Source organism: Microcebus murinus, chromosome 3 (genome assembly GCF_040939455.1).
Source record: "Microcebus murinus isolate Inina chromosome 3, M.murinus_Inina_mat1.0, whole genome shotgun sequence".
Taxonomy (NCBI): Eukaryota; Metazoa; Chordata; class Mammalia; order Primates; family Cheirogaleidae; genus Microcebus; species Microcebus murinus.
Window position 1 is genome coordinate 51,817,396 of NC_134106.1, and position 26,155 is coordinate 51,843,550.

The 26,155-nt window shown below is 34.8% G+C and overlaps 1 protein-coding gene across 14 annotated transcripts in view; it reads left to right on the plus strand.

Moving 5' to 3' along the window:
• EHBP1 (EH domain binding protein 1) overlaps positions 1-26,155 on the plus strand; it is a 351,096-nt gene that overhangs the window by 162,181 nt on the left and 162,760 nt on the right. For 7 of the 14 annotated variants that reach the window (XM_012764882.2, XM_012764889.2, XM_012764886.2 and 4 more), the window contains 4 exons: positions 1,396-1,535; positions 21,347-21,451; positions 22,115-22,237; positions 25,910-26,150. In XM_012764882.2, coding sequence (XP_012620336.1) covers positions 1,396-1,535; positions 21,347-21,451; positions 22,115-22,237; positions 25,910-26,150 — 609 coding nt within the window. The remainder of the gene's footprint in view (positions 1-1,395; positions 1,536-21,346; positions 21,452-22,114; positions 22,238-25,909; positions 26,151-26,155) is intronic. The other 7 variants (XM_012764888.2, XM_012764892.2, XM_076000826.1 and 4 more) reach the window with 1 other exon arrangement.

Consider the following 26,155-nt stretch of genomic DNA (forward strand, 5'->3'; position numbering starts at 1 on the left):
ATTCAACCAAACCAAATGTCTCAATTGAATAGGGATTTTCTCAGAACATCCTAAACTTCCTCTCTACCTCCTCCTTTGCCTTGTTACCTATCCTAAAGAAAAATGTTAATGGTTAAAATATGAGAAAATTACGTAGTAAAATTAAGCTGATTACAATTTTAAGAATGATACATTTTGAAATTATTTCCCATTGGTAAGTGAGCAATTTATAAGGCATTCATGTAAGGTAATACAGCTTTTTTTGGTTCATGCAGACTTTGTGTCACTAAACTTATTTTAAAAGGGGTAAATGATTTTGTTAACTCTAAGCTTTTATGAAATAAAATGCAAAGAATTTCAAAAACAAGTTTAATCTGTAAAATCTTACCATATTTAGAAGATAAGTGAATATTAAAAATATTAAAAATCAGTCAAGCTCATTTTTTGTCTTTTAATTCTTTAAAAGACTAGACTTTGTGTTTTTTTTGGTTTTTTTTTTTGAGACAGAGTCTCACTTTGTTGCCCAGGCTAGAGTGAGTGCCAGGTGGCGTCAGCCTGGCTCACAGCAACCTCAGTCTCCGGGGCTCAGCGATCCTACTGCCTCAGCCTCCCGAGTAGCTGGGACTACAGGCATGTGTCACCATGCCTGGCTAATTTTTTGTATATATATTTTTAGCTGGTCAATTAATTTATTTCTATTTTTGGTAGAGACGGGGTCTCACTCAGGCTGGTTTCGAACTCCTGACCTTGAGCAAACCGCCTGCCTCGGCCTCCCAAAGTGCTAGGATTACAGGTGTGAGCCACCACGCCCGGCCTTAGACTTTGTTTTTAAGGCGCCTTTTCTACTACAGTAGTTCCTTAACTGTTGGGAGATTATGGCCCTCTTGGAAAAAAAATGTACATTTAACCAAGATTTAAATATGATTTACAGAGGTCTACCACTTTCTTTCCCTCCTACTCACAAACCCAAAAGGGTTTATGGACTTCATATTAAAAATTTCTATTCTAATTCCTCTTAGCAGTTTGAATATTTTAAAGTCTAGATTTCACCTGATTTATGAACTGTCTTACTGTTTTGTAAAACAAGTTTTTGTTTCCAGACTTCATCCTTAGGAAACAATACCTTAATTCCATGAAGAAAGCTTTTATCTCTCATAAATCTTACATCTTCAGTGCAGAATTGAACTAACTCGTAACCAGTTAGTTTTTAATCTTATTTGATTTTACTAATTAAACATGCCATTTAAAATTAATGAATGAGTATTTAGATTTTTCAGCATTCTTGTACAACTGTTTAAAAAGACTTATTGACATATCTTATAGAAAGGAATATATTAATATTATTCTCTTGAGCAGTGATCGTTTTCAAACAACGTCATTTAATAAACTGTATTATATTTTGAATCATTGATGTAGAGACGAGGACATGCAAAGTTTGGCTAGTTTGATGAGTATGAAGCAGGCCGACATTGGCAATTTAGATGACTTTGAAGAAGATAATGAAGATGATGATGAGAATCGAGTGAACCAAGAGGAAAAAGCAGCAAAAATTACAGGTTGGTTTTATTAGCATTAAACTGAAAGTTTATTATTTCTTTGAAGAGTTCAAAAACTCGTTCTCATTTGCCAGGAAAAAACAATTCCACTAATAAAATTATTTTCCTTTGAGCCTTTCTAATAAAATATGCCAGTTAGTTCTCTGAAAACTTTGCATGCTGATTATAATAACAGATTTTAGTAGTTTAAAATCAAGTACCAGGTTGATCAAAAAAGCATAAAACTTTTTGAACTACAGTATAAAGCAATCTAAATATGGTCATACATCTTTTGTCAAAGTGTGAAATTGGTATAAGTAAAGATCTGCCTTAAAAGGATGATAGGACAAAATAAGGACATGTACTACCTAGCTTCTCCTATTTTATGTTCATTTATCTACATGAATTATATGCACATGCTATGTTTTAAATGTTTATATATCTTATATATCCTTGTGTCTAGAAGCTTCCATGCAGCTATCTCTTCTAGCTGGGTTGAGCAAACTACTAAGATGTTAAGTGTTTGAACTTCTTTTTGTTAACTGATAATTTAACAAAAGTACATATTTATTGACTATCACATTTAAGGAATTATAATGAAAAGCAGCACTATTTACATATAACTTATTGCTCTAATTTCTGGATTGATTTCCCCTGACTGCTATCATCTATTTACCTCTTAGTGATTTTTCCAAATTCACTGGGCATTTTGCCACTCATCTCTTGGCTCTGCCCCAACCCTTGCTGTTATGTCAGGGATTTACATTGACCAAATGGATTACTCTAACTCCTTAGTCAAAAATTTCTTTGACTTCCTCAACTCTAATGAACTTCACTTCTGCTACACTCCTAGAAAACTGTCATAAAGAACTGCTCAGATAGCCGGGCATGGTGGCTCACGCCTGTAATCCTAGCACTTTGGGAAGCCGAGGCGGGCGGTTTGCTCAAGGTCAGGAGTTCGAAACCAACCTGAGCGAGACCCCGTCTCTACCAAAAATAGAAATAAATTAATTGACCAACTAAAAATATATATACAAAAAATTAGCCGGGCATGGTGGCGCATGCCTGTAGTCCCAGCTACTCGGGAGGCTGAGGCAGTAGGATCGCTGAGCCCCGGAGATTGAGGTTGCTGTGAGCCAGGCTGACGCCACAGCACTCACTCTAGCCTGGGCAACAAAGTGAGACTCTGTCTCAAAAAAAAAAAAAAAAAAAAAAAAAGAACTGCTCAGACTTATGTGCAAACATAGATGTATTGTCCTGTGTAAATTTTATAAATTGTTTTCTAATTTATGATTGCAGTTTTGATTTCTTATTTGACCCCAAGAGTGTTTAGTAGAGTTTGTTTTCCCATGTGCTTTGTTTATTTATTTCTAGTTTGTTTCCTTCTAGATTAATTTCATTCTAATAAAATTCAAAAGTCTCTTGAATTTCAATTTTTAAAAAAATTTTATTGTATTACAAATGTTTAAGTTACATAAAAAAAATTTATTGTGGTTTCTTTGAAATCTATATATATGGTGTAATTTTGGAAATTTTCCATAAATACCTTTTTACATGTATATGCTATTTGTTGGATTCAGCACTAGACTAAACCTATCACTTATATGCAAGCTTCTTTTATTGCACTTTGCTTTATCATCCCTTTGCAGATATTGTGTTTTTTACAAATTGAAGGTTTGTGGTAGCCCTGTGTCGAGCAAGTCTATCAGCACCATTTTTCCAATAGCATATGTTTACTTGGTGTCTCTGTGCCATGTTTTGGTAATTTCTGTAATACTTCAGACTTTTTCATTATTACTATATCTGTTATGGTGATCTGTTATCAGTGATCTTTAATGTTACTATTGTAATTATTGGGGAAAACCACAAGCCACACCTATGTTGATCAATGTTGAGTGTGTTCTGACTGTTCCACAGACCAGCTGCTTCTGTTTCTTGAGTCTCTTCCTCTCCTTGGGCCTCCTTATTCCCTAAAACACAACAATATTGAAATTAAGTCAATTCATAACCCTACAGTGGCCTCTAAGTGTTCTAGTGAAAGGAAGAGTGGCATATCTCTCACTTTAAAGGAAAAGTTAAAAATGATTAAGCTAAGCCGGGCATGGTGGTGCATGCCTGTAGTCCCAGCTACTCGGGAGGCTGAGGCAGAAGGATTGCTTGAGGCCAGGAGTTTGAGGTTGCTGTGAGCTAGGCTGACGCCATGGCACTCACTCTAGCCTGGTCAACAAGCGAGACTCTGTCTCAAAAAAAAAAAAAAAATGATTAAGCTTAGTGAGGAAAGCATGTTGACAGCAGAGACAGGCTGATAGCTAGGCCTCTTGTGCCAAATAGTTAGCCAAGTTGTGAATGCAGAGGAAGAGTCCTTGAGGGCAACTAAAAGTGCTACCCCAGTGAACACACGAATGATAAGAAAGGGCCTTATTGCTGATGTGGAGAAAGTTTTAGTGGTCTGGACAGATCAAACCAGCCACAACATTCCCTTAAACCAAAGCCTAATCCAGAGAAAGGCCCTAACTCTCTTCAATTCTATGAAGACTGAGAGAGGTGAGGAAGCTGGTAGAAGAAAAGTCTGTAGGAGAAAAGTCTGAAACTAGCAGAGAGGTTGGTTCTTGAAGTTTAAGGAAAGAAGCTGTCTTCCTAATATTAAAGTGCAAGGCGAAGCAACAAGCGCTGATGTGGAAGTCACAGCAAGTGATCTGGAAGATCTAGCTAAGATCGTGGATGAAGGTGGCTGTACTCAACAACAGATTTTCCATGTAGACAAAACAGCCTGCTATTGGAAGAAGATGTCACGTAGGACTTTCATAGCCAGAGAAGTCAACGCCTGGCTTCGAAGATTCAGAGGACAGGCTGACTCTTGTTAGGTGTTAGTGTAACTGATGACTTTAAGTTGAAGTTGATGTTCATTTACCATTCTGAGAATCCCAGGGCCGTTAAGAATTACGCTAAATCTACTCTGCCTATGCTCTATAAATGCAACAAAAAGCCCATGACAGCACACCTCTTTACATCATAGCTTACTGAACATTTTAAGCTCGCTGTTGAGAACTACTGTTCAGGAAAAAAAGATTCCATTCAAAATATTACTGCTCATTGACGATACACCTCATCACCCAAAAGCTCTGGTGGGGACAGACAAGGAGATGAGTGTTGTTTCTGCAGCTCATGGATCAAGGAGTAATTTTTACTTTCAAGTCTTATTATTTAAGAAATAGGCCGGGCGCGGTGGCTCACGCCTGTAATCCTAGCTCTCTGGGAGGCCGAGGCGGGCGGATTGCTCAAGGTCAGGAGTTCAAAACCAGCCTGAGCAAGAGCGAGACCCCGTCTCTACTATAAATAGAAAGAAACTAATTGGCCAACTGATATACATATAAAAAATTAGCCGGGCATGGTGGCGCATGCCTGTAGTCCCAGCTACTCGGGAGGCTGAGACAGAAGGATCGCTGGAGCCCAGGAGTTTGAGGTTGCTGTGAGCTAGGCTGACGCCACGGCACTCACACTAGCCTGGGCAACAAAGCGAGACTCTGTCTCAAAAAAAAAAAAAAAAAAAAATACATTCGGGTAAGATTTAGCTGCCATAGATAGTGATTCCTCTGATGGATCTGAGAAAAGTAAATTTAAAGCCTCTGGAAAGGATTCACCATTCTAGATGCCACTAAAGCATTTGAGATTCATGGGGAGAAGGTCAAAATATCCACATTAACAGGCGTGTGACCAAAAAGTTGACTCCAACCCTCATGGCTGACTTTCAGGGGCTCAAGACTTCGGTGGAGGAAATAACTACAGATGTTGTGGAAATAGCAAGAGAACTAGAATTAGAAGAGGAGCCTGAAGGTGTGACTCAATTGCTGCAATCTCATGATAAAACTTGAATGGATGAGGAGTTGCTTCTTATAGATGAGCAAAGAAGGTGATTTCTTGAGACAGAATCTACTTCTGGTGAAGATGTTATGAACACTGTTGAAATGACAGCAAAGGAATCAAAATATTATATCAACTTATTTGATAGAGTAGTGGGCAGGGTTTGAGAAGCTTGACTCCAGTTTTGAAAGAAGCTCACTGTGAGTAAAATGCTATCAAATAGCATCGCATGTTATAGAGAAATCTTTTATGAAAGAGTCAACGCAGCAATAGAAGTTGAATAGTCAGACTTCATAAAGTATCTGCTTCCATTTTATTCTCCAATAGTTTTAAATCCTATTGAGACTGAAGGTAACGTAACAAATTTCTCAGTAGGTAGAATTTACTGATAAATTAGATCCTTTACCTCTCACTACTAGTCATTGTAACTTTGTAATTTTTAAGAAAAGTATAATGGAGTGGAGGATCAATGTTAAATGATTACCAGTCTCATGACTTTTTTTTCATTGCTAGTTGTGTATTGTTAAAAATTTGTGAATGGTTTATTTTTAACTTTGAAAATAAAAAATATTAAAATATTAATAATACCAGCTAATATTAAGCAGTGCAAAGGCATTTGCATACATTATGAATTAATTCTCATAGCCTAAGGATATTATTAATATCCATATTTTAACATGTTAAAAGATGCCAGAGGGGAGTTAAAGGGGTTTAAGATGCCAGAGATAGGAAATGGCATGAGATGAAGCTGGCAATATCCGTAGAAGTTATTGTGACCAAGCTAAAGAATGTGAACTTTACTTTGAGAGCTATGGGAGTCCATTCAAAGATCAAATGTATATTTTAGAAACATCATTCCAGCAGCAACATGGTGGCAGCATTTGAAAAAAGTGGGATAGGAAGCAAGACAAATATCATTACTCTATGACAGAAGGCACTCAATGTATATTTCTTAATTAAAGAATAAATTTAGATTTGATGGTTAATTTGACACAGGGCATAGGGAAAGGAATCTAGCGTAAGTGCCATGTTTATGTGTTGGGTGATTGTGTGGAGAGTCGTTCTACTACTGCAATGAGGGATATTTAGTTTGGGGTGGTCTATGATATGTGCAAATACTTCAGTTGGCAGTTGCTATGTAGGTCTGTAGCCTAAAATACATAATTTTGTTATTTATTTCTCCTTCAATGAAAGTACTTTTCTGTTTCTCCCACATTTTCTACAATCAATATGATTTATAATCAGAAAAAATTAACTTAAAAGAAGATTTATAACAAAAATTTATTCCTGGATTCCTTTTTTCAATAGGAAGCTTTCCCAGTAATATACTACTCTGACCAAAAAAAATTCCCCAACCTCATATATTTATATAATATTTTACTACTTAATAAAGCCTTGTTTCACCAAAAATTTACACATTTGGAAAATGGTAACAATACTATATAATATTGCAATCAAATTTCTAACACACTACCACTCAAATTGAGCAATACACTTACAGTGAAGAACATTTATTGCCACAGTGTGTCATTTTGGACTTGCTTCACATCGGTGAGAATAAGAAGAGAAACTAAATTAGGGGCAGGCAATCGAAGCAAAGGGTCAAGTAATTTGAGACTCTTTTTTTACTGTTAGGAAGGCAAAAGAAGATCGAAATTGACCACTAGAGATTATCACATTGAAGAAAAAAATAGGGATGGGGTGGTGGCATAAAGAGTAGGTAGCTTTTTCCTTTTAAGTAAGTCTGTAGTTGAGTTAAATGAAAAAAATAAACTTCCCGAAGCTAGAACATAACTGAAAATCTTGTGGCATGCTCATTCTTCTCTAAAAAAAAAAGAAGATTCTATACAGGTCCTTCTATTTTATACTAAAATAGTAACACTTCAACTTCCTGGCAGAGATCAAGGTCGAAAAGATGTCATTTTTCTCACATGTTTATGCCCAGAAATATTTGATTTATGGATACATCACAGTTTTAATGTGAGTTTCAATACCGTAGCAGATCATAATCGGAAAGAGATGAGGTGCTTCAGGCAGGAAAGTAGACACTGAGTATTTGCTCTCTCTGCATCTTTAACAACTCTCTCTCCAATTGTTTCTTCCCAGTGGCTTATTAATATGATAAAGTTGCTCCCAAATTAAAAACGAAAATTCCCTCAACCACCAGTTGGCAGTCCCTCTTAATCTTATATAAGAAAACATAATAATCTATAATTTCTTATCTACCTTCAACTTACTACCATCTGTTTTTATCCTCATGTTTATCCATCCCTGTTGCTGACTGCACATTTATTGAAACCACTCCAAGGTCACCAGTGTATATTCTTTTTTTTGAGACAGGATCTTGCTCTGTCACCTGGGCTAGAGTGCAGTGACATCATCATAGCTCACTGCAACCTCAAACTCCTGGGCTCACGAGATCCTACTGCCTCAGCCTTCCGAGTAGCTGGGACTACAGGCATGTGCCATCATGCTCTGTTAATTTTTCTATTTTTTGTAGAGACGGGGTCTCATTCATGCTCAGACTGGTAACTAATGTATATATTCTAATTGGCAATTGTACTGGATACTTTTTAGTTCTTATCCTATTTGACTTCTGTGGGAATAAACATAACTAACCATACCCTTCTTAAAATTCCTTCTGCCTCTTCCAGGATACTAGTATCTCCTTATTCTCCTCCTGTCTCTTTGATAGCTCTGTCATGGTCTGTCTCTTAATAATCACTCTTCTCTCTGCCTAGGATCCCATTGTAGTTCCCATTCTTTCCCCCTCCCAAATCTCTCTTCCTGGAAGAATTCCTCTATTCTCTTGACTCAAGCACACATAAAAATGATGATAATTCTCAAATAGTATGAGTGCTAGACTTGAATTTCCAATTGCCTTGTGGTCATGTCTACCTTCATGACCCCAGACATTCCCTTCACACACTTACATATAAAATAATGGAAGTCAATAGCTGTGCATCTATGTCATGTTCATTTTGTAGCTCTAGCAGTTTTTAGCACATATCTGGTACTTTATGTTGTAAGTGAATAAATTAAATGAATGAGAGTCATAATATTTGGCATCATGTTTATAAAGGCAGAAAAATATAAAATTTATTTTTTAATTATAGAAATGGTACATTTTGTGTATCTGTGTATTTATATGACCATGTATGTATGCATGTATCTATCTATAATGTTTCATTTATCTATAGAAATGCTATAGTTTAAGCCACCATCCCAAAATTTGGTGGCTTAAAACAACAACTTATTATTTCTCACAGTTCTGTGGGCTGACTAGACTCAGCTGGGTAGTTCACTGCAGTTTTATGGGAGCTGGAGCTGAAGTCATTTGAAAGCCTGACAGAACCAAATGTCCAAAATAGCTTCTTCAATCACATGTTTGGTATTTCAGCTGGAAAGGCTAGAACAAGTGGGAGCTAGCTACCCCTCTCCAACTGACCTGTCCACATGGCCAATTTGGGGTTCCTCTCAGCATAGCAGTCTAAGGTAGTTGGACTTTTTACATGGCAGTTGGTTTTCCCCAGAGTATGCATTATAAAAGGCCCGAAAATAAGCTATAAGGCATTTTATAACTTAGATTTAAAAGTTACACAGTCACTTTCACTACTCTGTATTGGTTAATAGTGATTTACACAGCCAGCAAGTAAGGGAAGGGACTACAAAAGAGCACAAATATTGGGAGGCACAGTTGATTAGGGAACAGTCTTTGCAGACTAGCTATAACACACAGTAGATCAATAAATCAGAAAGTTAGAAATCATTCATTTTCTTACTAATCTAACATATTTACCACAATTTTCAGTTGTTACCTTCCAGTATTTTACTTATGCACACACATAAAAGGCACAAATCTTAAATTTTACAATTCAGTGAATTTTGACAAATGTATACACCTGTGTGACCCAAGATGCAGAATGTTTGCATCATCCCCCAGAGTTCTCTCACTTCTTTCATTCAATCCCCAGCCCCACAGGCTATCATTATTCTAATGTTTTTCACATATGATTAGTTTTCCCTTTTTTAAAATGTCACATAAATAAAATCATATATACTCTTTTATGTAAGGCCCTTTTCACTCAGCGTCATGTTTTGAGACACTTCTATGTCATAGTGCATATCAGTAGTTAATTTTTATTATTGAGTAGTATTCCATTCATGATCTTACTACAGTTTGTCTAGCCATTCTCCTGTTAGTATACATCTGACATGTTTCCAGTTTGGGAATTAAAATTCAAATATTATGAATAAAATTGCTATGAACATCTTTGTGCAAGTCTTATTGTAGACATATTGTTTTGGGGGGATAAATACCAAGGAGTGGAATTGCTGGATTAGAGGATAGGTATATGTTTGGTGTTATAAGAAACTCCCCAAGTGATTGTACCATTATACACTCTATCAACAACAGATGAGAGTTTCAGTTGGTCCATGTCCTTGCCAACATTTAGTATTGCCAGTCTTTTAAATTTTTACTGTTCTATTGCGTATGGACTTGTATCTCCTTGTTATTTTAATTTGCATTTCCCTGATGCCAAGTGATGTCTTTTTCATGTACTTACTGGCCAGTCTTTTTCATGTACTTACTGGCTTTCTTTGTGAAGCATATGTTCAAACATTTGTCCATTTGAACAAAATAATGTTTGTCTTGTTGAGTTGTAGGATATTTATTGAGTTGTAGGACATTTAAAAAAAAAATCTATTCTGGAAACAAGACTACTGTCAGACATAAACTTTGTAACTATGTTCTTCTAATCTATAACTTGCTCATACATTTTCTTAGTGATATATTTTGATGAGTATAAGTTTTTAATTTTGATGAAGTTTAATTTATCAGATTTTTCTTTCATGTGTAGTACTTTCTGTGTCCTGTGTAAGAACCCTCTGGCTATTCTCAGGTCACAAACATATCATCCTATGTTTTTGGTTTTTTTTTTCAGAAGCTTTACAGTTTAGCTTTTGTATTTATGTCTGTGAACTACCTTGAATTAATGTTTGTGTATATTGAGAGGTAGGGGTTAAGGTTCATGTTTTTCCATGTGGACATCCATTTGTTCCATAATCACTTATTTAAAAGAGTTTCTTTTCCCCACTGAATTTGACTGGCAAAGTTGTCGAACATTAACGGACCAAATAAATCTGGGTCTCTTTCAGGACTCTATTTGGTTCTGTTGATCTATTTGTCTGTCCTACACCAGTATTATACTATCTTGATTATTATAGCTTTATAGTAAATCTTGATGTCAGGTAGTAATAGTATCATAATTCTGCTCTTTTTCAAGATTCTTTTGGTTGCTTTGCATCCCCAAATATATTTTAGAATCAGCTTTTCAATTTATATTTTTTAATCAAGCCTGCTAAGATTATGACTGGCAATGAGTTGATTTATAGACTGTTTTGGAGGGAAGTGACATCTTAATAATATTGAGTTCTTTAATCTATGAATACAGATTATCTCTCCATTTATTATAGTCTTCTTTAATTCCTTGGTAACATGTTTCACTTTTATCTTAGAGGTTTTTCACATCTTTTCTTAAATTTATATCTAAGTAGTCTGGTTTTCTTTTCTTTTTCTTTTTCTTTCTTTTTTTTTCTGTCGTTTTACCTCTATTATAAATGGAATTATTTTGTTTATTTTCCAAATATTTTTTGTTCATATATAAAAATAAAGTAGATTTCTCTGTATTGATCTTATATCCTGTAACTTTGCCATGACCTCAAGTATAATGTTGAATAAAAAAAGATGAGAGCAAATATCCATGTCTTGTTTCAATCCTAGTGGGAAAGTGTTCAGTGTTTCACCATTAAGGATGATGTTAGCTGTAGCTTTTCATAGATGCCCTTCATCACAATGAAGAATTTCCTTTTGTTAAATTTACTTTGCTGAGAAACCTGTTACTGATTTTTTTCAAATGCTTTCTGCATCTCTTGAGATGCTTATGTGATTTTTCTCCTTTATTTTATTAATATGCTTAAACTAACCTTGAATTCCTAGGATAAATCCCCAGAGAACTCATTTTGGTACTTAGAATATTAATTGGCTCATCCTCTAAATATTGGAAGCCTTCTAATTTCTATAGAGCTCTCACTTCTATCCCAGCTCTGTAAGGTGGATTCTCAATATCATTAGAATTCTCCCAGAGTCTTAGGGGTGGGAGAAGCTAAATAAAATTCAGTTGTCCTAAGTATAAATAAAGCAGCGTTAGGGTTTAAGAGTGACACAGAGAGTAAGTTGCATTGTAATCTGTGCCTTCTGCTACTTCTACTGTTCTCTGAGTTGACACATTTGAGTTCTTAATACTGTAAAAAATATTCCTGCCGTCTTTAGGCTCTCATCCTCTGGTCCTAAGCTCCTTTAAAAAGGAAGTAGCTGTGGTACCTTGTAAACTTTTTAATTCAAGGGGTCAGAATTTCCCTACCTCTCTGCTTTTCCCCTATTTCCCAACCTTCCTTAATGACTAAATAATAGATACAGTTTTTCAGAAATTTTCATCCTTTAAGTAGATCTCCAAAATAGGGGGCCATTTATTTTATTTTATTTTATTTTATTTTATTTTATTTTATTTTATTTTATTTTATTTTATTTTATTTTATTGAAACCACAACAATCCTATGATTTTGTTCATGAGCATCCTAGGTACTAGAGGGTAGATAGTGAGGTCAAAACCAGAAGCAAATTAATGTTTCTATTCTCTGACCATAGGCTCATGTTTATTTTAAGGAACCTTCTAATAAAAAGTGGGAGGCCTACTTATCACCATTCATTGTCCTAGCAAATATGACATTTAATCTCAGTGGGCTGAGTCATACCATCATCAACTCTAGCTCCTCAAATCTGTAACTGGTATCTCCTCTGCTACCATCTGTGCTGTTAGATTTTGTTCTCTGAAGGTAGCCAATATGTCACTCTCTCTTCTTTCTCCCAAATTAACTTTAAACTATGGGGAAAAGATTAGATAAAGTTAATCTAATCTAAAGTTAATCTAACAAACACCAGGCAACACTACTTATGGGAAAAATGATACCCAATTGATAAATTGCATTTGGATAGAAGAATTCTGAATGAACTATAAACCTAGCAGAAGGCCATAGCTTTGAGCTTCTCTGAATATGGAGATTCTTGTAACTGTGCATGTCCCTCACAGGCACTGTTACATAAGTTATACCCATGAAACGGTTACATAAGATATCAGCTCTTATGCTGCATAGTGATTTTAAGTCAAGGCAATCCCTGCTCCTAACTATGTAGATCTTGTTTCTTTGTACCCAAATTGTTGTTGGCGATGGGGAACAAAGAATAGCACCTGGATTGCTGCGAGGACTCTAGTGAAAAAGTAATGTCCCACTGGCATGCTGTGTTTCCTGTCCAATATGCTTCTAATGCTAAGTTTGTCCTAATAGGTCATGTGAGTCTGAATGTCTGGCTGAGCCTAAGTAGACCGACTCCTTTGTTATCTTTGCAACAAGCATAACACTAGCAGGTGTCTCATAATGTCTGAGTTTCCCCAATAATGCTTGCTGTAAACTGCTTCAGCTGAACTTGATTTTTCTACAGTGTATTCAATAGGACCTTGTCATTTATGCAAGAGTTTTTTTTTTTCCTTCCTGTTGGCATATATTCAGAAACTCAATATCAATTCCAAAGATGTATTGTGAAGTTGCCATATAGATGAAGACACTGATTGTTTTGCAACCATACAGTTTCATAATTCCTACTACTGGCTGTAGTGAACTTTCCATTAAAAGGCCTTACTTCTCCAACTTCAAGGTCTGTCACTCTTGATAGATTTTTTTCCCAACTGTGATTCAGAAATTCCTGTCCATTCGCTGGTGCTGCACTTCTGTAGAATGTATCTATACATGCAACATCAATAAAAGGTTCCTGCCTTACATCCAGTCCTGAAATATGTTTCTTGTGAGCAGGGATTCTGTCTCAGACAGAACAGTATGGAGATTTTCGATAAATCCAAGTACAGGTATCATGAATTTAACATCCTAGCAAAGACGGTAAATTGTAGAAATATGTTTTGTCAATTTCTGTTGATTTAATAGCAGCTTTCCATAAGAAATTACTAACTAAATGCATAACTTTAAGGTATCAACCTAAGAGGTACACTGAATTAATAATTAACAATCTGTTCCCCTCAAGAAGTTTTGAGCTTAGCTGAGAAAATAATATATCCAATATAATTTTTACCACTATAATGAAATTGCATTTTATGCATTTATATTGCAACATGAGGATATAATAGGAACAATTTCAAATGATTCCTTCCTCCATAAAAATAGCGTCAATAACAATTTCAAAGTTGGCAGAATGAGTGAATATAAGCTGTGTTTAAGTTAGTGCCACTGTTGCTGACAAATAAAAATACCCAGCCTACTTTATTTGTACAATGTTTATAAAATACATGCAATTTGTTTACTCTTTAGTTATTATTTTAACATTAATGTTAAATTTCAATATACTTTTTATTATCCTAAAACTACTTCACTCAAACATTTTTAAAGTGGTAGTGCTGTTGCTAAAAAAATATTTCTGAAAGTTAATAACTTTGGAATGAAATTTACATGTGCTAAAAAATGCAACTAAAGAAGCCAAACAACTGCCATAATATGCTGTACCATTAATTTAGGTTACCACACTCTGCAACTATAATAAAAAATGCTGAGAAAAAAAAACTATAACTTCAAAACAAAAATATGCTAGAATGATTGTGGATTTATCAATTTAGAACATAAATCTAGTCAACCTGCTGTCCCCACCTACCCCTGCTTCCTCAACACATACATTTCACACTCATTACTTTTGGAAAAGTAGTCTTGAATTATTGAGCTTTGAATTATATGTGTACTCCAGAACATATTCTGCAACCATAAAAATGCAACCACTCTATCCTGTATGAGGTAGTATAAATGTTAAATGAAACAAGATAATAAACTGGAGAGAATGAAGCTTCATCATTCACTGTGGCCTTTCAGTTAACATATATTAAATTCACGATATGTTCCGGATAATGTGCTAGAAGCTAGGGATGAAAAAATGATTATGAGACTCTATCTTGAGAGAATTTTATAAAATAGAGAAAACATATCTAAATAATTAATAACACTCCAAAGAAACCTTGAATCATCACAAGTTACATCAAAACAATTTCTTGTGCCAGAAAATTTTAAACTAACTGAAAGAAAGCTACTGCTCCTGCAGGATATTTTGAAAACAAGGTATATATGTATGCTTAAAGGTTTAGCTATAAAATCTGATTATTTTGAATGTGTTCATTATATATGTATTTTGGTCAAAAAATGAGGTCCTTTTTATTTCAATACCAGCACAAAATTTGTAACATATTATCATCTTTTCTCCTATCACTGTGATCAAAACAGCACAGTACTGCTCAAAACAGCTACAAATGTGTGGTTTTTATTAATAAAATTCTTACCTAAAGGACTAGTGTCAAATTGTGATTTAGTTTTAACCGAAAGTCATCCACAGAGAATAAACCACATTGTCTATTCAAAAGATCAAGTTATTAATAATATCCCACTGGAATATAAAAACTCATGCTGTAGAAAATGCCTGCATTCATATATGGTACAGTAGTATCATAGAATGAACAAGCTTAAGAGAGAGTGGGCATGAAAGGCTTCTCAGACAATGTGACAACAGAATTAAATTTTGAAGGATAGGTATCCTATAGTCTGAATGTTTATGTCCTTCCAAAATTCATATGTTGGAATGTAATCCCCAAGGTGATGATATTAAGAGGTGGAGCCTTGGGAAGGCAATTAGTTCATGAGAGCTCTGCCTTCATACATGAGATTAGTGCCCTTCTGAAAGGGCTTGCAGGAGACAGTTTGTCCCTTTTCTTTGCTATTCTACCATAAGAAGACACATAGAAGGTGCCATCTTTGAGGACCACGCCCTCACCAAACATTACACCTGCTAGCTCCTTGATCTTAGACTTCCCAGCTTCCATAACTGTGTACAATAAATTTCAGTTGTTTATAGATTACTCAGTCTAAGATATTTTGTCTTGAGCAAACTAAGGCAAGGTAGAAGGTGACTGGTTGTAGTAGGGGATGGATACCCACTTATCCTTCTGGAAACACTCCAGTTGGCCAAATAATAAAAAATGCAAGATTGAAAAAAACTCAAAGATGGCAAAGACATGGCATTTTAAAAATTATTGTATAATTTATTGCTGACACAATTATGAAATGTAATACAAAGGTCAGCATTTATTATTAAAAGAACCAATAAAATATTATTAAAATAAATATAATAATAGCCAGGAGAGGGGTTAGAGAGAAGGGTTTAAATAAAGGGAAGAAGAGAATCATATTATATTTCTCATCTTACAAAAGGAGAGTGAATAAGTTATGTTTTATTTTTAATGTAAGTAGAGAAATACAGGCTCATTCATTTATCTGGTTTATTTACTTTATTTATTATAGAGAATACTATTGCAAAATGAAAATAGTATATATAGTTATAAATTATTTTTTAAAAATCTTTAAAGAAAATTAGAGAATCGAAAAATTTAGGGGATGAGTGGGGAAAAAGTAATGAGGAGAATCCAAAAATAAAAGTAATGTAAGTGTAGTTAACTATGTCAGTATTCAAGAAATGTAACTATTAAAGGGCAAGTATTATAAAATTAAAACAACTAAATGCTGTTTATAAAAGAAGTATCTATTATAAAATAACACAGGTTAAAAATAAAGAGATAAATATGCCAAGAAAATAATAAGGAAAGCATGTTTTACAAATATCAACATCAGGCAAAATTTCAAGACAAGGAACATTAAATGGGGCAAACTGATACAAATTCCAATTAAGCTTTAAGAGAAACTTTTTATTTTTTATTTTTTTATTTTATTTTTTTTTTTTTGAGACAGAGTCTCGCTTTGTTGCCCAGGCTAGAGTGAGTGCCGTGGCGTCAGCCTAGCTCACAGCAACCTCAAACTCCTGGGCTCGAGGGATCCTTCTGCCTCAGCCTCCCGAGTAGCTGGGACTACAGGCATGAGCCACCATGCCCGGCTAATTTTTTATATATATATCAGTTGGCCAATTAATTTCTTTCTATTTATAGTAGAGACGGGGTCTCGCTCTTGCTCAGGCTGGTTTTGAACTCCTGACCTTGAGCAATCCGCCCGCCTCGGCCTCCCAAGAGCTAGGATTACAGGCGTGAGCCACCGCGCCCGGCCGAAGAGAAACTTTTTAGATTAAATAATTTAACATTAAAGATTTCTGTCTTTAATAAATGAACTGTACAAAAAGAATACAAATAACTTTATAGTCATCTCATGGTATATGCAGGAAATTTGTTTCAGGACTCCCATGTATACCAAAATCCTTACATACTCAAGTCCTGTAGTTGGGTCTGTGGAACCCACATATGTGTATATATACCAAAAGTCGGCCCTCCATGTGTATGTGGGTTTCACATCTCCCAGCTACTGTGTTTTCCATCCACATTTTTTTTTTTAAGACAGAGTCTCACTTTGTTGCCCAGGCTAGAGCGAGTGCCGTGGCATCAGCCTAGCTCACAGCAACCTCAAACTCCTGGACTCAATAAATCCTCCTGCCTCAGCCTCCCAAGTAGCTGGGACTACAGGCATGCACCACCATGCCCGGCTAATTTTATATATATATATATGTGTGTGTGTATATATATATATATACATATATATATATATATGTTGGCCAATTAATTTCTTTCTATTTATAGTAGAGATGGGGTCTTGCTCTTGCTCAGGCTGGTCTTGAACTCCTGACCTCGAGCAATCCGCCTGCCTCAGCCTCCCAGAGTGCTAGGATTACAGGTGTGAGCCACCGCGCCTGGCCTCCATCCACATTTGGTTGAATAAAATCCACGTATAAGTGGACCCACACAGTTCAAACCTATGTTGTTCAAGGATCAACTATATAGCCAGGCTGTACCTGCTAGCTCAGAGATATACTGCAGGTTTAGTTCCAAATCACCACGATAAAGTGAATATTGCAATAAAGTGAGTCACAAATTTTTTGGCTTCCCTGTGAATATAAAGGGTATTTTTACACTATACTATAGTCTATTAAGTGTGCAATAATAGCATTATATCTAAAAAAATTGTATATACCTTAATTTAAAATTGCTTTATTGCTAAAAAATGGAAACGATCATTTGTGCTTTTAGCAAATCATTGTCTTTTTGCTGTTTGCAAATCATTGTCTTTTTGCCTCAACGTTGACAGCTACTGACTGATCAGGGTGGTTTCTGCTGAAGATTGGGTGGCTCTAGTAATTTCTAAAAATAAGACAATAGTAAAGTTGGCCTCATTGACTCCCCCTTGCATGAAAGATTTCTCTGTAGTGTGTGATGCTGTTTGATAGAATTTTACCCACAGTGAGCTTCTTTCAAAACTGAAGTCAAGCTTCTCAAACCCTGCCCACTACTCTATCAAATAAGTTGATATAATATTTTGATTCCTTTGCTGTCATTTCAACAGTGTTCATAACATCTTCACCAGAAGTAGATTCTGTCTCAAGAAATCACCTTCTTTGCTCATCTATAAGAAGCAACTCCTCATCCATTCAAGTTTTATCATGAGATTGCAGCAATTGAGTCACACCTTCAGGCTCCTCTTCTAATTCTAGTTCTCTTGCTATTTCCACAACATCTGTAGTTATTTCCTCCACCGAAGTCTTGAGCCCCTGAAAGTCAGCCATGAGGGTTGGAGTCAACTTTTTGGTCACACGCCTGTTAATGTGGATATTTTGACCTTCTCCCCATGAATCTCAAATGCTTTAGTGGCATCTAGAATGGTGAATCCTTTCCAGAGGCTTTAAATTTACTTTTCTCAGATCCATCAGAGGAATCACTATCTATGGCAGCTAAATCTTACCCGAATGTATTTCTTAAATAATAAGACTTGAAAGTAAAAATTACTCCTTGATCCATGAGCTGCAGAAACAACACTCATCTCCTTGTCTGTCCCCACCAGAGCTTTTGGGTGATGAGGTGTATCGTCAATGAGCAGTAATATTTTGAATGGAATCTTTTTTTCCTGAACAGTAGTTCTCAACAGCGAGCTTAAAATGTTCAGTAAGCTATGATGTAAAGAGGTGTGCTGTCATGGGCTTTTTGTTGCATTTATAGAGCATAGGCAGAGTAGATTTAGCGTAATTCTTAACGGCCCTGGGATTCTCAGAATGGTAAATGAACATCAACTTCAACTTAAAGTCATCAGTTACACTAACACCTAACAAGAGTCAGCCTGTCCTCTGAATCTTCGAAGCCAGGCGTTGACTTCTCTGGCTATGAAAGTCCTACGTGACATCTTCTTCCAATAGCAGGCTGTTTTGTCTACATGGAAAATCTGTTGTTGAGTACAGCCACCTTCATCCACGATCTTAGCTAGATCTTCCAGATCACTTGCTGTGACTTCCACATCAGCGCTTGCTGCTTCGCCTTGCACTTTAATATTAGGAAGACAGCTTCTTTCCTTAAACTTCAAGAACCAATCTCTCTGCTAGTTTCAGACTTTTCTCCTACAGACTTTTCTTCTACCAGCTTCCTCACCTCTCTCAGTCTTCATAGAATTGAAGAGAGTTAGGGCCTTTCTCTGGATTAGGCTTTGGTTTAAGGGAATGTTGTGGCTGGTTTGATCTGTCCAGACCACTAAAACTTTCTCCACATCAGCAATAAGGCCCTTTCTTATCATTCGTGTGTTCACTGGGGTAGCACTTTTAGTTGCCTTCAAGGACTCTTCCTCTGCATTCACAACTTGGCTAACTATTTGGCACAAGAGGCCTAGCTATCAGCCTGTCTCTGCTGTCAACATGCCTTCCTCACACAGCCACAGGTGGATAGCCCTGCTCACCTGATAGGATCTGGCTGTGATAGTGAGAACCACCGTTTCCTTGAGTGTGTATGTGAGGAGACTGTAAACCTCATATTTCAGTTTCTCTGTTTAATAAACATCTGAAGGATAAGCTGAGGCTGGTGGTGCCCTGAGCAACTCATAATGCAAATGTGGAATGATTGTCTCTGTGTTTTTCTACTTTAGCCTGTTCATGTTATGGACCAAATTGCAACAAGGAACTCAAGGAAATTTGCCATATTTATGCCATCATATAAAAGGGTTGGGAGGAGAGGGGTATCTTTTTACTTTTGGTGAACTTTTTTTTTCAAAATCATTTTTCCACTGTTTTCTGTCTGGTTTTAAAAACAAACTACAGTTTTATATGGATTTTTTTAAATGTACATTTTGAAACAGATGATCATATATTTTCTGAAATAACTGAATAAAAGGCATAGAATTATCCGAAAAAAAAGCTTAATCATTTCTAACTTTTCCTTTAAAGTGAGAGATATGCCACTCTTCCTTTCACTAGAACACTTAGAGGCCATTGTAGGGTTACAAGTTGACTTAATTTCCATATTGTTGTGTCTCTGGGAATAAGGACACCTAAGGAGAAGGTGAGAGATGGGGAAGCAGCTGGTGGGTAGAGCAGTCAGAATGCACACATTTAAGTTCACCATCTCATGGACATGATTGTGGCACTCCAAAGCAGTTATTAACATTAAGGGTCACTTATCAGAGATCACCATAACAGATAAAATATAAATAAAGTTTGAAATACTGCAATAATTATAAAATGTGACAGAGACATGAAGTGAGCACATGCTGCTAGAAAAATGGTGCTAATAGGTTGCTCAACACAGAGTCACCAGAAACATTCAATTTGTCAAAAACACAATATCTGTGAAGTGCAATATAATGAAGATTTGCCTGAAAGCATTTATTAAGTCTGTTTCAATATTAATTAGTGTCTTTATAACATGTAAATTATACAAGTACAATACCATGTCTTTTTGTGATCCTTGTGTCCCAAGCGTAGTGCTTGGTATAGGCTGATTAATAAATATTTATTCAACTGATGTATAGATAAAGGCAGCCATATTATAAACATAAATTCTATCATTTAATTCAAATAAAATTTAGCATGTATACTTAGATTTGCACTGTTCAAGAACAGTACTTTTAATGTCAAATTTATAACTGTTTTTTACTTTCAACCATTTTCTTTCTCTCCCACTGAGTGATTTGGATCTATTTGACTTATCCTTATACCTGAGTTATTCCTAGGTTGTAACATTGGAAACATCAGGGATTAACTATATTATCCTAATAGACTCTTACTAATTTTTTCCAAGTTGTCTAATTTTCACCTAGTGAATGATAATTTCACATATTCAGAATTGTCCAAATATATGTGACTCATGTAAAAAAAATTCAGTTCATACACAGAATTAATTCTGTATCTTAAATTTTTTTTGTCTGTCTTTGTCTTTTTTGTTTTGTCTTTTCTTGGCCAAAGTATATGACTTTCTAAAGCAAATGCTTAGAGTGGCCTTTAAAAGAACAGATTCCATAGCAAACAGTAGTAGAAAATAGTAGTTAATGCCTGCTTTTCTTGTTTTAGTCCTGATTTTTAAAATTTTAGAACATGCACAAATGCTTATTATATACGTGATTCATGCAGTTATATTCTTAAAAGCCTTAGTTTAAATTTAGTATAAGACACATGATAAATATTTTCTGCAGTATCAGAGGATATTTTTTATTCTTTTTTTAATGTATGTGTTTAAAGTTCAAATATAAAATGTGGTTCTTGAAAGCCAGTGTCAACCTCTTGGGTTGTTTAATATCTTTGTTTTTTTGTTTTTAACATAGTTTTTATGTTACTATTATAAATTTTAACAATAAAATGCTCTCTACTTTAAAATATGAGTACAGCATAACATTCAGCTAAATACATCTGTGATAGTTCATCAAAATAACATCCTCTGAATGTATTCTCTTGATTAACCAAACATCCTCTCTCTTTGTCTTTTTGAGTAACAGCATGCTTCTACTGCTCTTTAATTAAATGACCTTACCTTACATTTGTCTCGACTGGCTTCTGTTTACAGAAATTGTAAACCAGTTGAATGCTCTGAGCAGCTTAGATGAAGATCAAGATGACTGCATAAAGCAAGCAAATATGCCTTCAGCTAAATCAGCCAGTTCCTCTGAAGGTCTAAGAGCTTTCCTCCTTTCTTTTCTGCTTCTGATTGCTTGTATTTACTGTGACCTGCCACCTCTTGACTTCTGTCTGTACTTAGCTATCAGTTTTGTCTTTGTGCTTTTCCTCGAATTTTTTTTTTTGGTGGTAATTTGTAGTGCACCAACAGACAACAAGATAACAGAATTTATCTTTGGTAAAGTCTTGTATCAGGATCTCTAATAAGACAGTGGTTTTGAAACATCTTCTGAGATAATACTTGGTCATATAAGATAATATTTCTTCAGAAATCTTATATATTATAAATATATTATTTTAAAAATATTTGCTTACATTAAAATTTCAATTATTCATATTTGGGACTGAAGGATATTTTTTCTAAAAATCTTTGTCAGTAGTTTATTAGATCAAATTAAATTCAGATGAAAGTTTATTTAGTATAGTTCACTATGTGATATAATTTTGAAATTAATATGCATATGTTTGTTTTGTTTTATTTGAAAATGTTGGTATGCTACAAAATACTTGAGTGGCATTTTGCCATTGATGAAATGCTATATCTTATTATTTGCAGGTATTATTAGTGTGAATTTTTACAATTTGAAATGTTTCTCGAATAATCAATGCTTATGTTTAACCCTAAGTGTAGGGAGCTAATCCATATGTTTATTTTCAGAGCTTATCAACAAACTTAACTTTTTGGATGAAGCGGAAAAGGACTTGGCCACTGTGAATTCAAATCCATTTGATGATCCTGATGTAGCAGAATTAAATCCATTTGGAGATCCTGACTCAGAAGGTGGCAAATTTTTCTGTACTTTTAAAGTCTTTGTATAGTCAACCTCTCTTGAACTGTAGGGGCAGGAAAAGATTCTTTTTAAAGACTCAAAAAACAATGTTTGTTTATAATGATACTATTATGTTCAATACCATTTGCAGCTGAACAGCAATCCTGGGTAGCTTCCATTGAACTGTTTTTGAAGAAAGCCTTACATAGAAATTGACATGGTGCTTATTTTTTAATTCTCTGTTAGTTTGGTCAAACAGATAGTAAAGGTCTAATGTTAAAGATAACAGTATTTTACCTAACTGGCATACAGTCAAGTCTCATTCATTTGCCTACCAAGTGAGGTCAAGCTGTCAGACATAGTGATACTGGGGTAGCAGAGGTAGCTTCTCTTTTTATACAGCTCCTCTTCCTTGATGCTCACACAGTCTAATGAGCCTTTCTACTCCCAACTTCATGTCTATCTGGCCGACATCACAGTAGTGAGAGTGAGTTGTGTATGTGACAGCATGGAGCAAAGAGAAGGTTGAGAACCACTGCCTTCATATATACAGCATACTTGTAAAGAATAAAACTAGAGTTGTTTTTTTTTTTTTCTGAGTCATTTTTCTTACCAAATAGTTTTGAACTCATAAAGCCTGGTTAAGCACTGTTGCAGAAGTGAGACCTCTGTGTAATTAAACTCTGTTTGCTCAAAGTAAATGCAAGAATGACTAACTACTGTTTATATCTTTTTGACTGCTCCTATGAAATCTTCATGAGCTTTAAAGAATCTTGCTACTGCCTATCACGATGAAAATGAGGTTTCAGCTTCAGGATTCACACTGTTAGAGCAATATTATTTCATAATTCTTTTTTCTTTTCTTCCTTTACTTTCTCCCCTCTTATCAGACTCCAAATTAGTAAGTTTAAATTAATGACTATTTTGTTTGTGAGCTATACATTTTAGCATATTTCAAATCTTAGTAAAGATAACAACAAATCTTAGAGGCAATCAGTTCAACTACCTCTTTTCATAGGTTAGGAAGCTGAGGTCCAGATGAATTAAATGCTTTAAACTTTAGGTAGATGGAGGTAGAGTTGGAGCTAAGATTCCTAATCAGGTATCTTCTTTTGAGCACACAACTTCTCCTCAATTGCGTACTATGTATATCTGAGTATACTGAGTTCAAAAATATTACAAAAAAATTTGGAGGCATCAGTATTTGAGCTATCCATTTCAAAATCAAGTAAGTAATTTTTCTAAATATATGTGGGACTGTTGTCCAAGGTATGGAAAAGAGTAGCAGATAATACTGAAGATTGTATTTCTATTTAGAAGAGGTAAGCAAGCCTGATTCAGAATCTTTAATTATGCCTAAAGAGCTAAGAAAATATGTGGCAATGTGTTCATCCCTTAAATATAAGCCTATTAGAGTCTTTGGAGTGTTTTTTATTAGGAGAATATTTTTTTTAAGAAATAATTTATTTTTTATTGATTAAAAACTTGTATCCTCACGTAACAAAAGTATTTGGGGAAGAAAAAATGTGTTGCAGTTGTTCAGATGGTTCTTTTTTTGCTTTACAGCTTCAATTTTCCTCTTATATTCATTTTTTGTTGCTTGTACAGCTTCAATTCTCCTCTTATATTTATGTGCTTCAGTGAACCTTTTAGAAACTTACTAAATGTGTTTGTTAGCTTCTATATGAAATAGTCTTATCCTAAATCCTCCTTTGTTGCCTGTTCTGTCATCTTCAAATCTTGCTCTATAGTTTGTATATTTTCCTGTTTTTGGTTTGGTAACTGATAAATTTGCTTGGATCAATTTTTACAATCCTCTTCCTGAAAGTAAAAATAGAATTCTTATTTTCATTGACCAGCTTTATTAGTTCCTTAAGCATTTGGCCTTGATATTTATTAATTAAAAAATTGAGTAGGAAAAACTTTGTACTTCCTTCTCCCCTACAAAGAAAAGAAAATGCTTCATTTACATTATTACAAAGATTCTAGTGGTGTTAAGTTTGAATATTATTGTGGTGCTACAAATGATACATGGTTACTGAGTATGTTCTGTAACATAGTCTATGTTTAAATTCATTTCAGCATTGACTTATTATGATTTTATGAATTTTCTGTTATACTTTATCATTACTTCACCATGGTGTACAGAATTTTAATCCAGAAGTTGTTTTATTTTATGTTTTTTTCAATAGAAAGACAAAAAAAGTTTTCTGGGCTAACATCTAAAATATAAGTAGTTTGACTTCAAAATACAAGTTATTAATATAGGTCAATTGTGAATTTTTTAGTAGATTAAGTTATTTCAAATGCCACTTATGAAACTATTATAATTTTCTTGAGAATCTCAATAAGCAATTTCTGCCTTCCTCTCCTAGGATATTTTGTTAGAACCGTATGGCATAATTAAATTATTTTTAATTTTTATTTACTTATTTTTAGAAACAGGGTCTTAGTCACCCAGGCTAGAGTACAGTGGCACCATCGTAGCTCACTGCAGCCTCAAACTCCTGGGCTTAAGCAATCCTGTCATCCCAGCCTCCCAAGTAGCTGGCACTATAGGCACGTACCAGCACAACCAGCTAATTTTTCTTATTTTTTGTAGAGATGAGGTCTATATTGTCCAGGCTGGTCTCGAACTCCTAGCCTTAAGCAATCTTCTCATCTCAGCCTTCCATAGTGCTAGGATTATACATATGAGCCACCATGCTCAGCCTAAAATTATTTTTAATATGTTAGACTGTGATTATTGGATCTCTGAAACTTTTCTTCAATTTGGGAAAATTTTTATTTTTATCAGCAAATTTTAGACAGTTTTATTATATATTCTAGTTTTGTTTTAAAATACTATTACATATAAATGAAGAACAAAATTCGTTCTAAGTACTTCATGACTATTTTTGGAAGACCTAATACTATTATAGTGGTTTTTGTGTTGAGACAGTTTTATTTTTCAGAGTACCTCTATTTTCAAAATGAAATTTGAAATAATAAAATTTAGAAGAATTTAGTGTAATATGCCTATCAGCTTATTAGTATGATTTTAATATGCTTTCAACTTGAGGATCCTTATGTAATTCTTATTAGAGGATTGATTAGATCTAAGTTATATTGGAAAAATAATCTGATGAAAGGTTCTAAAGATTTAAGGTCTTTTATTAGACCTATAGATTTCTATGCAGAAATCTGCTCCTTGAAAACTTTGAGAAAACAAGTTAAGCAATATGTAGGTATATTTTAATATAGTCCAGAATGAATTTTCAGATCCCTAAGTGATCTGTGCTTGTGTAACTAACTACCAAAGACTATTTCAAATTTTAATCCATTTCATGTTCTTTTGAAGTCAGTTTGGGATGGCAAGCTAAAAAATTTCCAAAATGGGTGTTCCATAAGGCTAATATTATAAGACTACAAAGACTCCCAAGAAACATTAACAATCCAAAGATGCCATTTTGGGGAGCACCATTCCTAGAGAAGTAGACAGAGATCTTAGCTATAACATCCTCTGAACTTTAGGGTTCCTTAGCCCTTCTAAAATATATTCTTGTTTCATTATTGCTTTATACTTCCTCAGCCCCATAGAGCTTATTAATTCAAGATTGTGTATTTTTTAAAGCATTAAAAATACAAGAAAATATTATATAGTATTAATTTAATTTAATTCTTCTTTTGCTATTGTTTTATAGAACCAATCACTGAAACAACTTCACCTAAGAAACCAGAAGAATCTCTTTATAATAACAGCTATAATCCCTTTCAAGAGGTACAGACTTCACAATATTCAAACCCATTCGATGAGCCAGAAACTTTTTTAACTATAAAGGATTCTCCTCCCCAGTCTACAAAAAGAAAAAATGTAAGACCTGTGGACATGAGCAAGTATCTCTATGCTGATAGTTCTAAAACTGAAGAAGAAGAGTTGGATGAGTAAG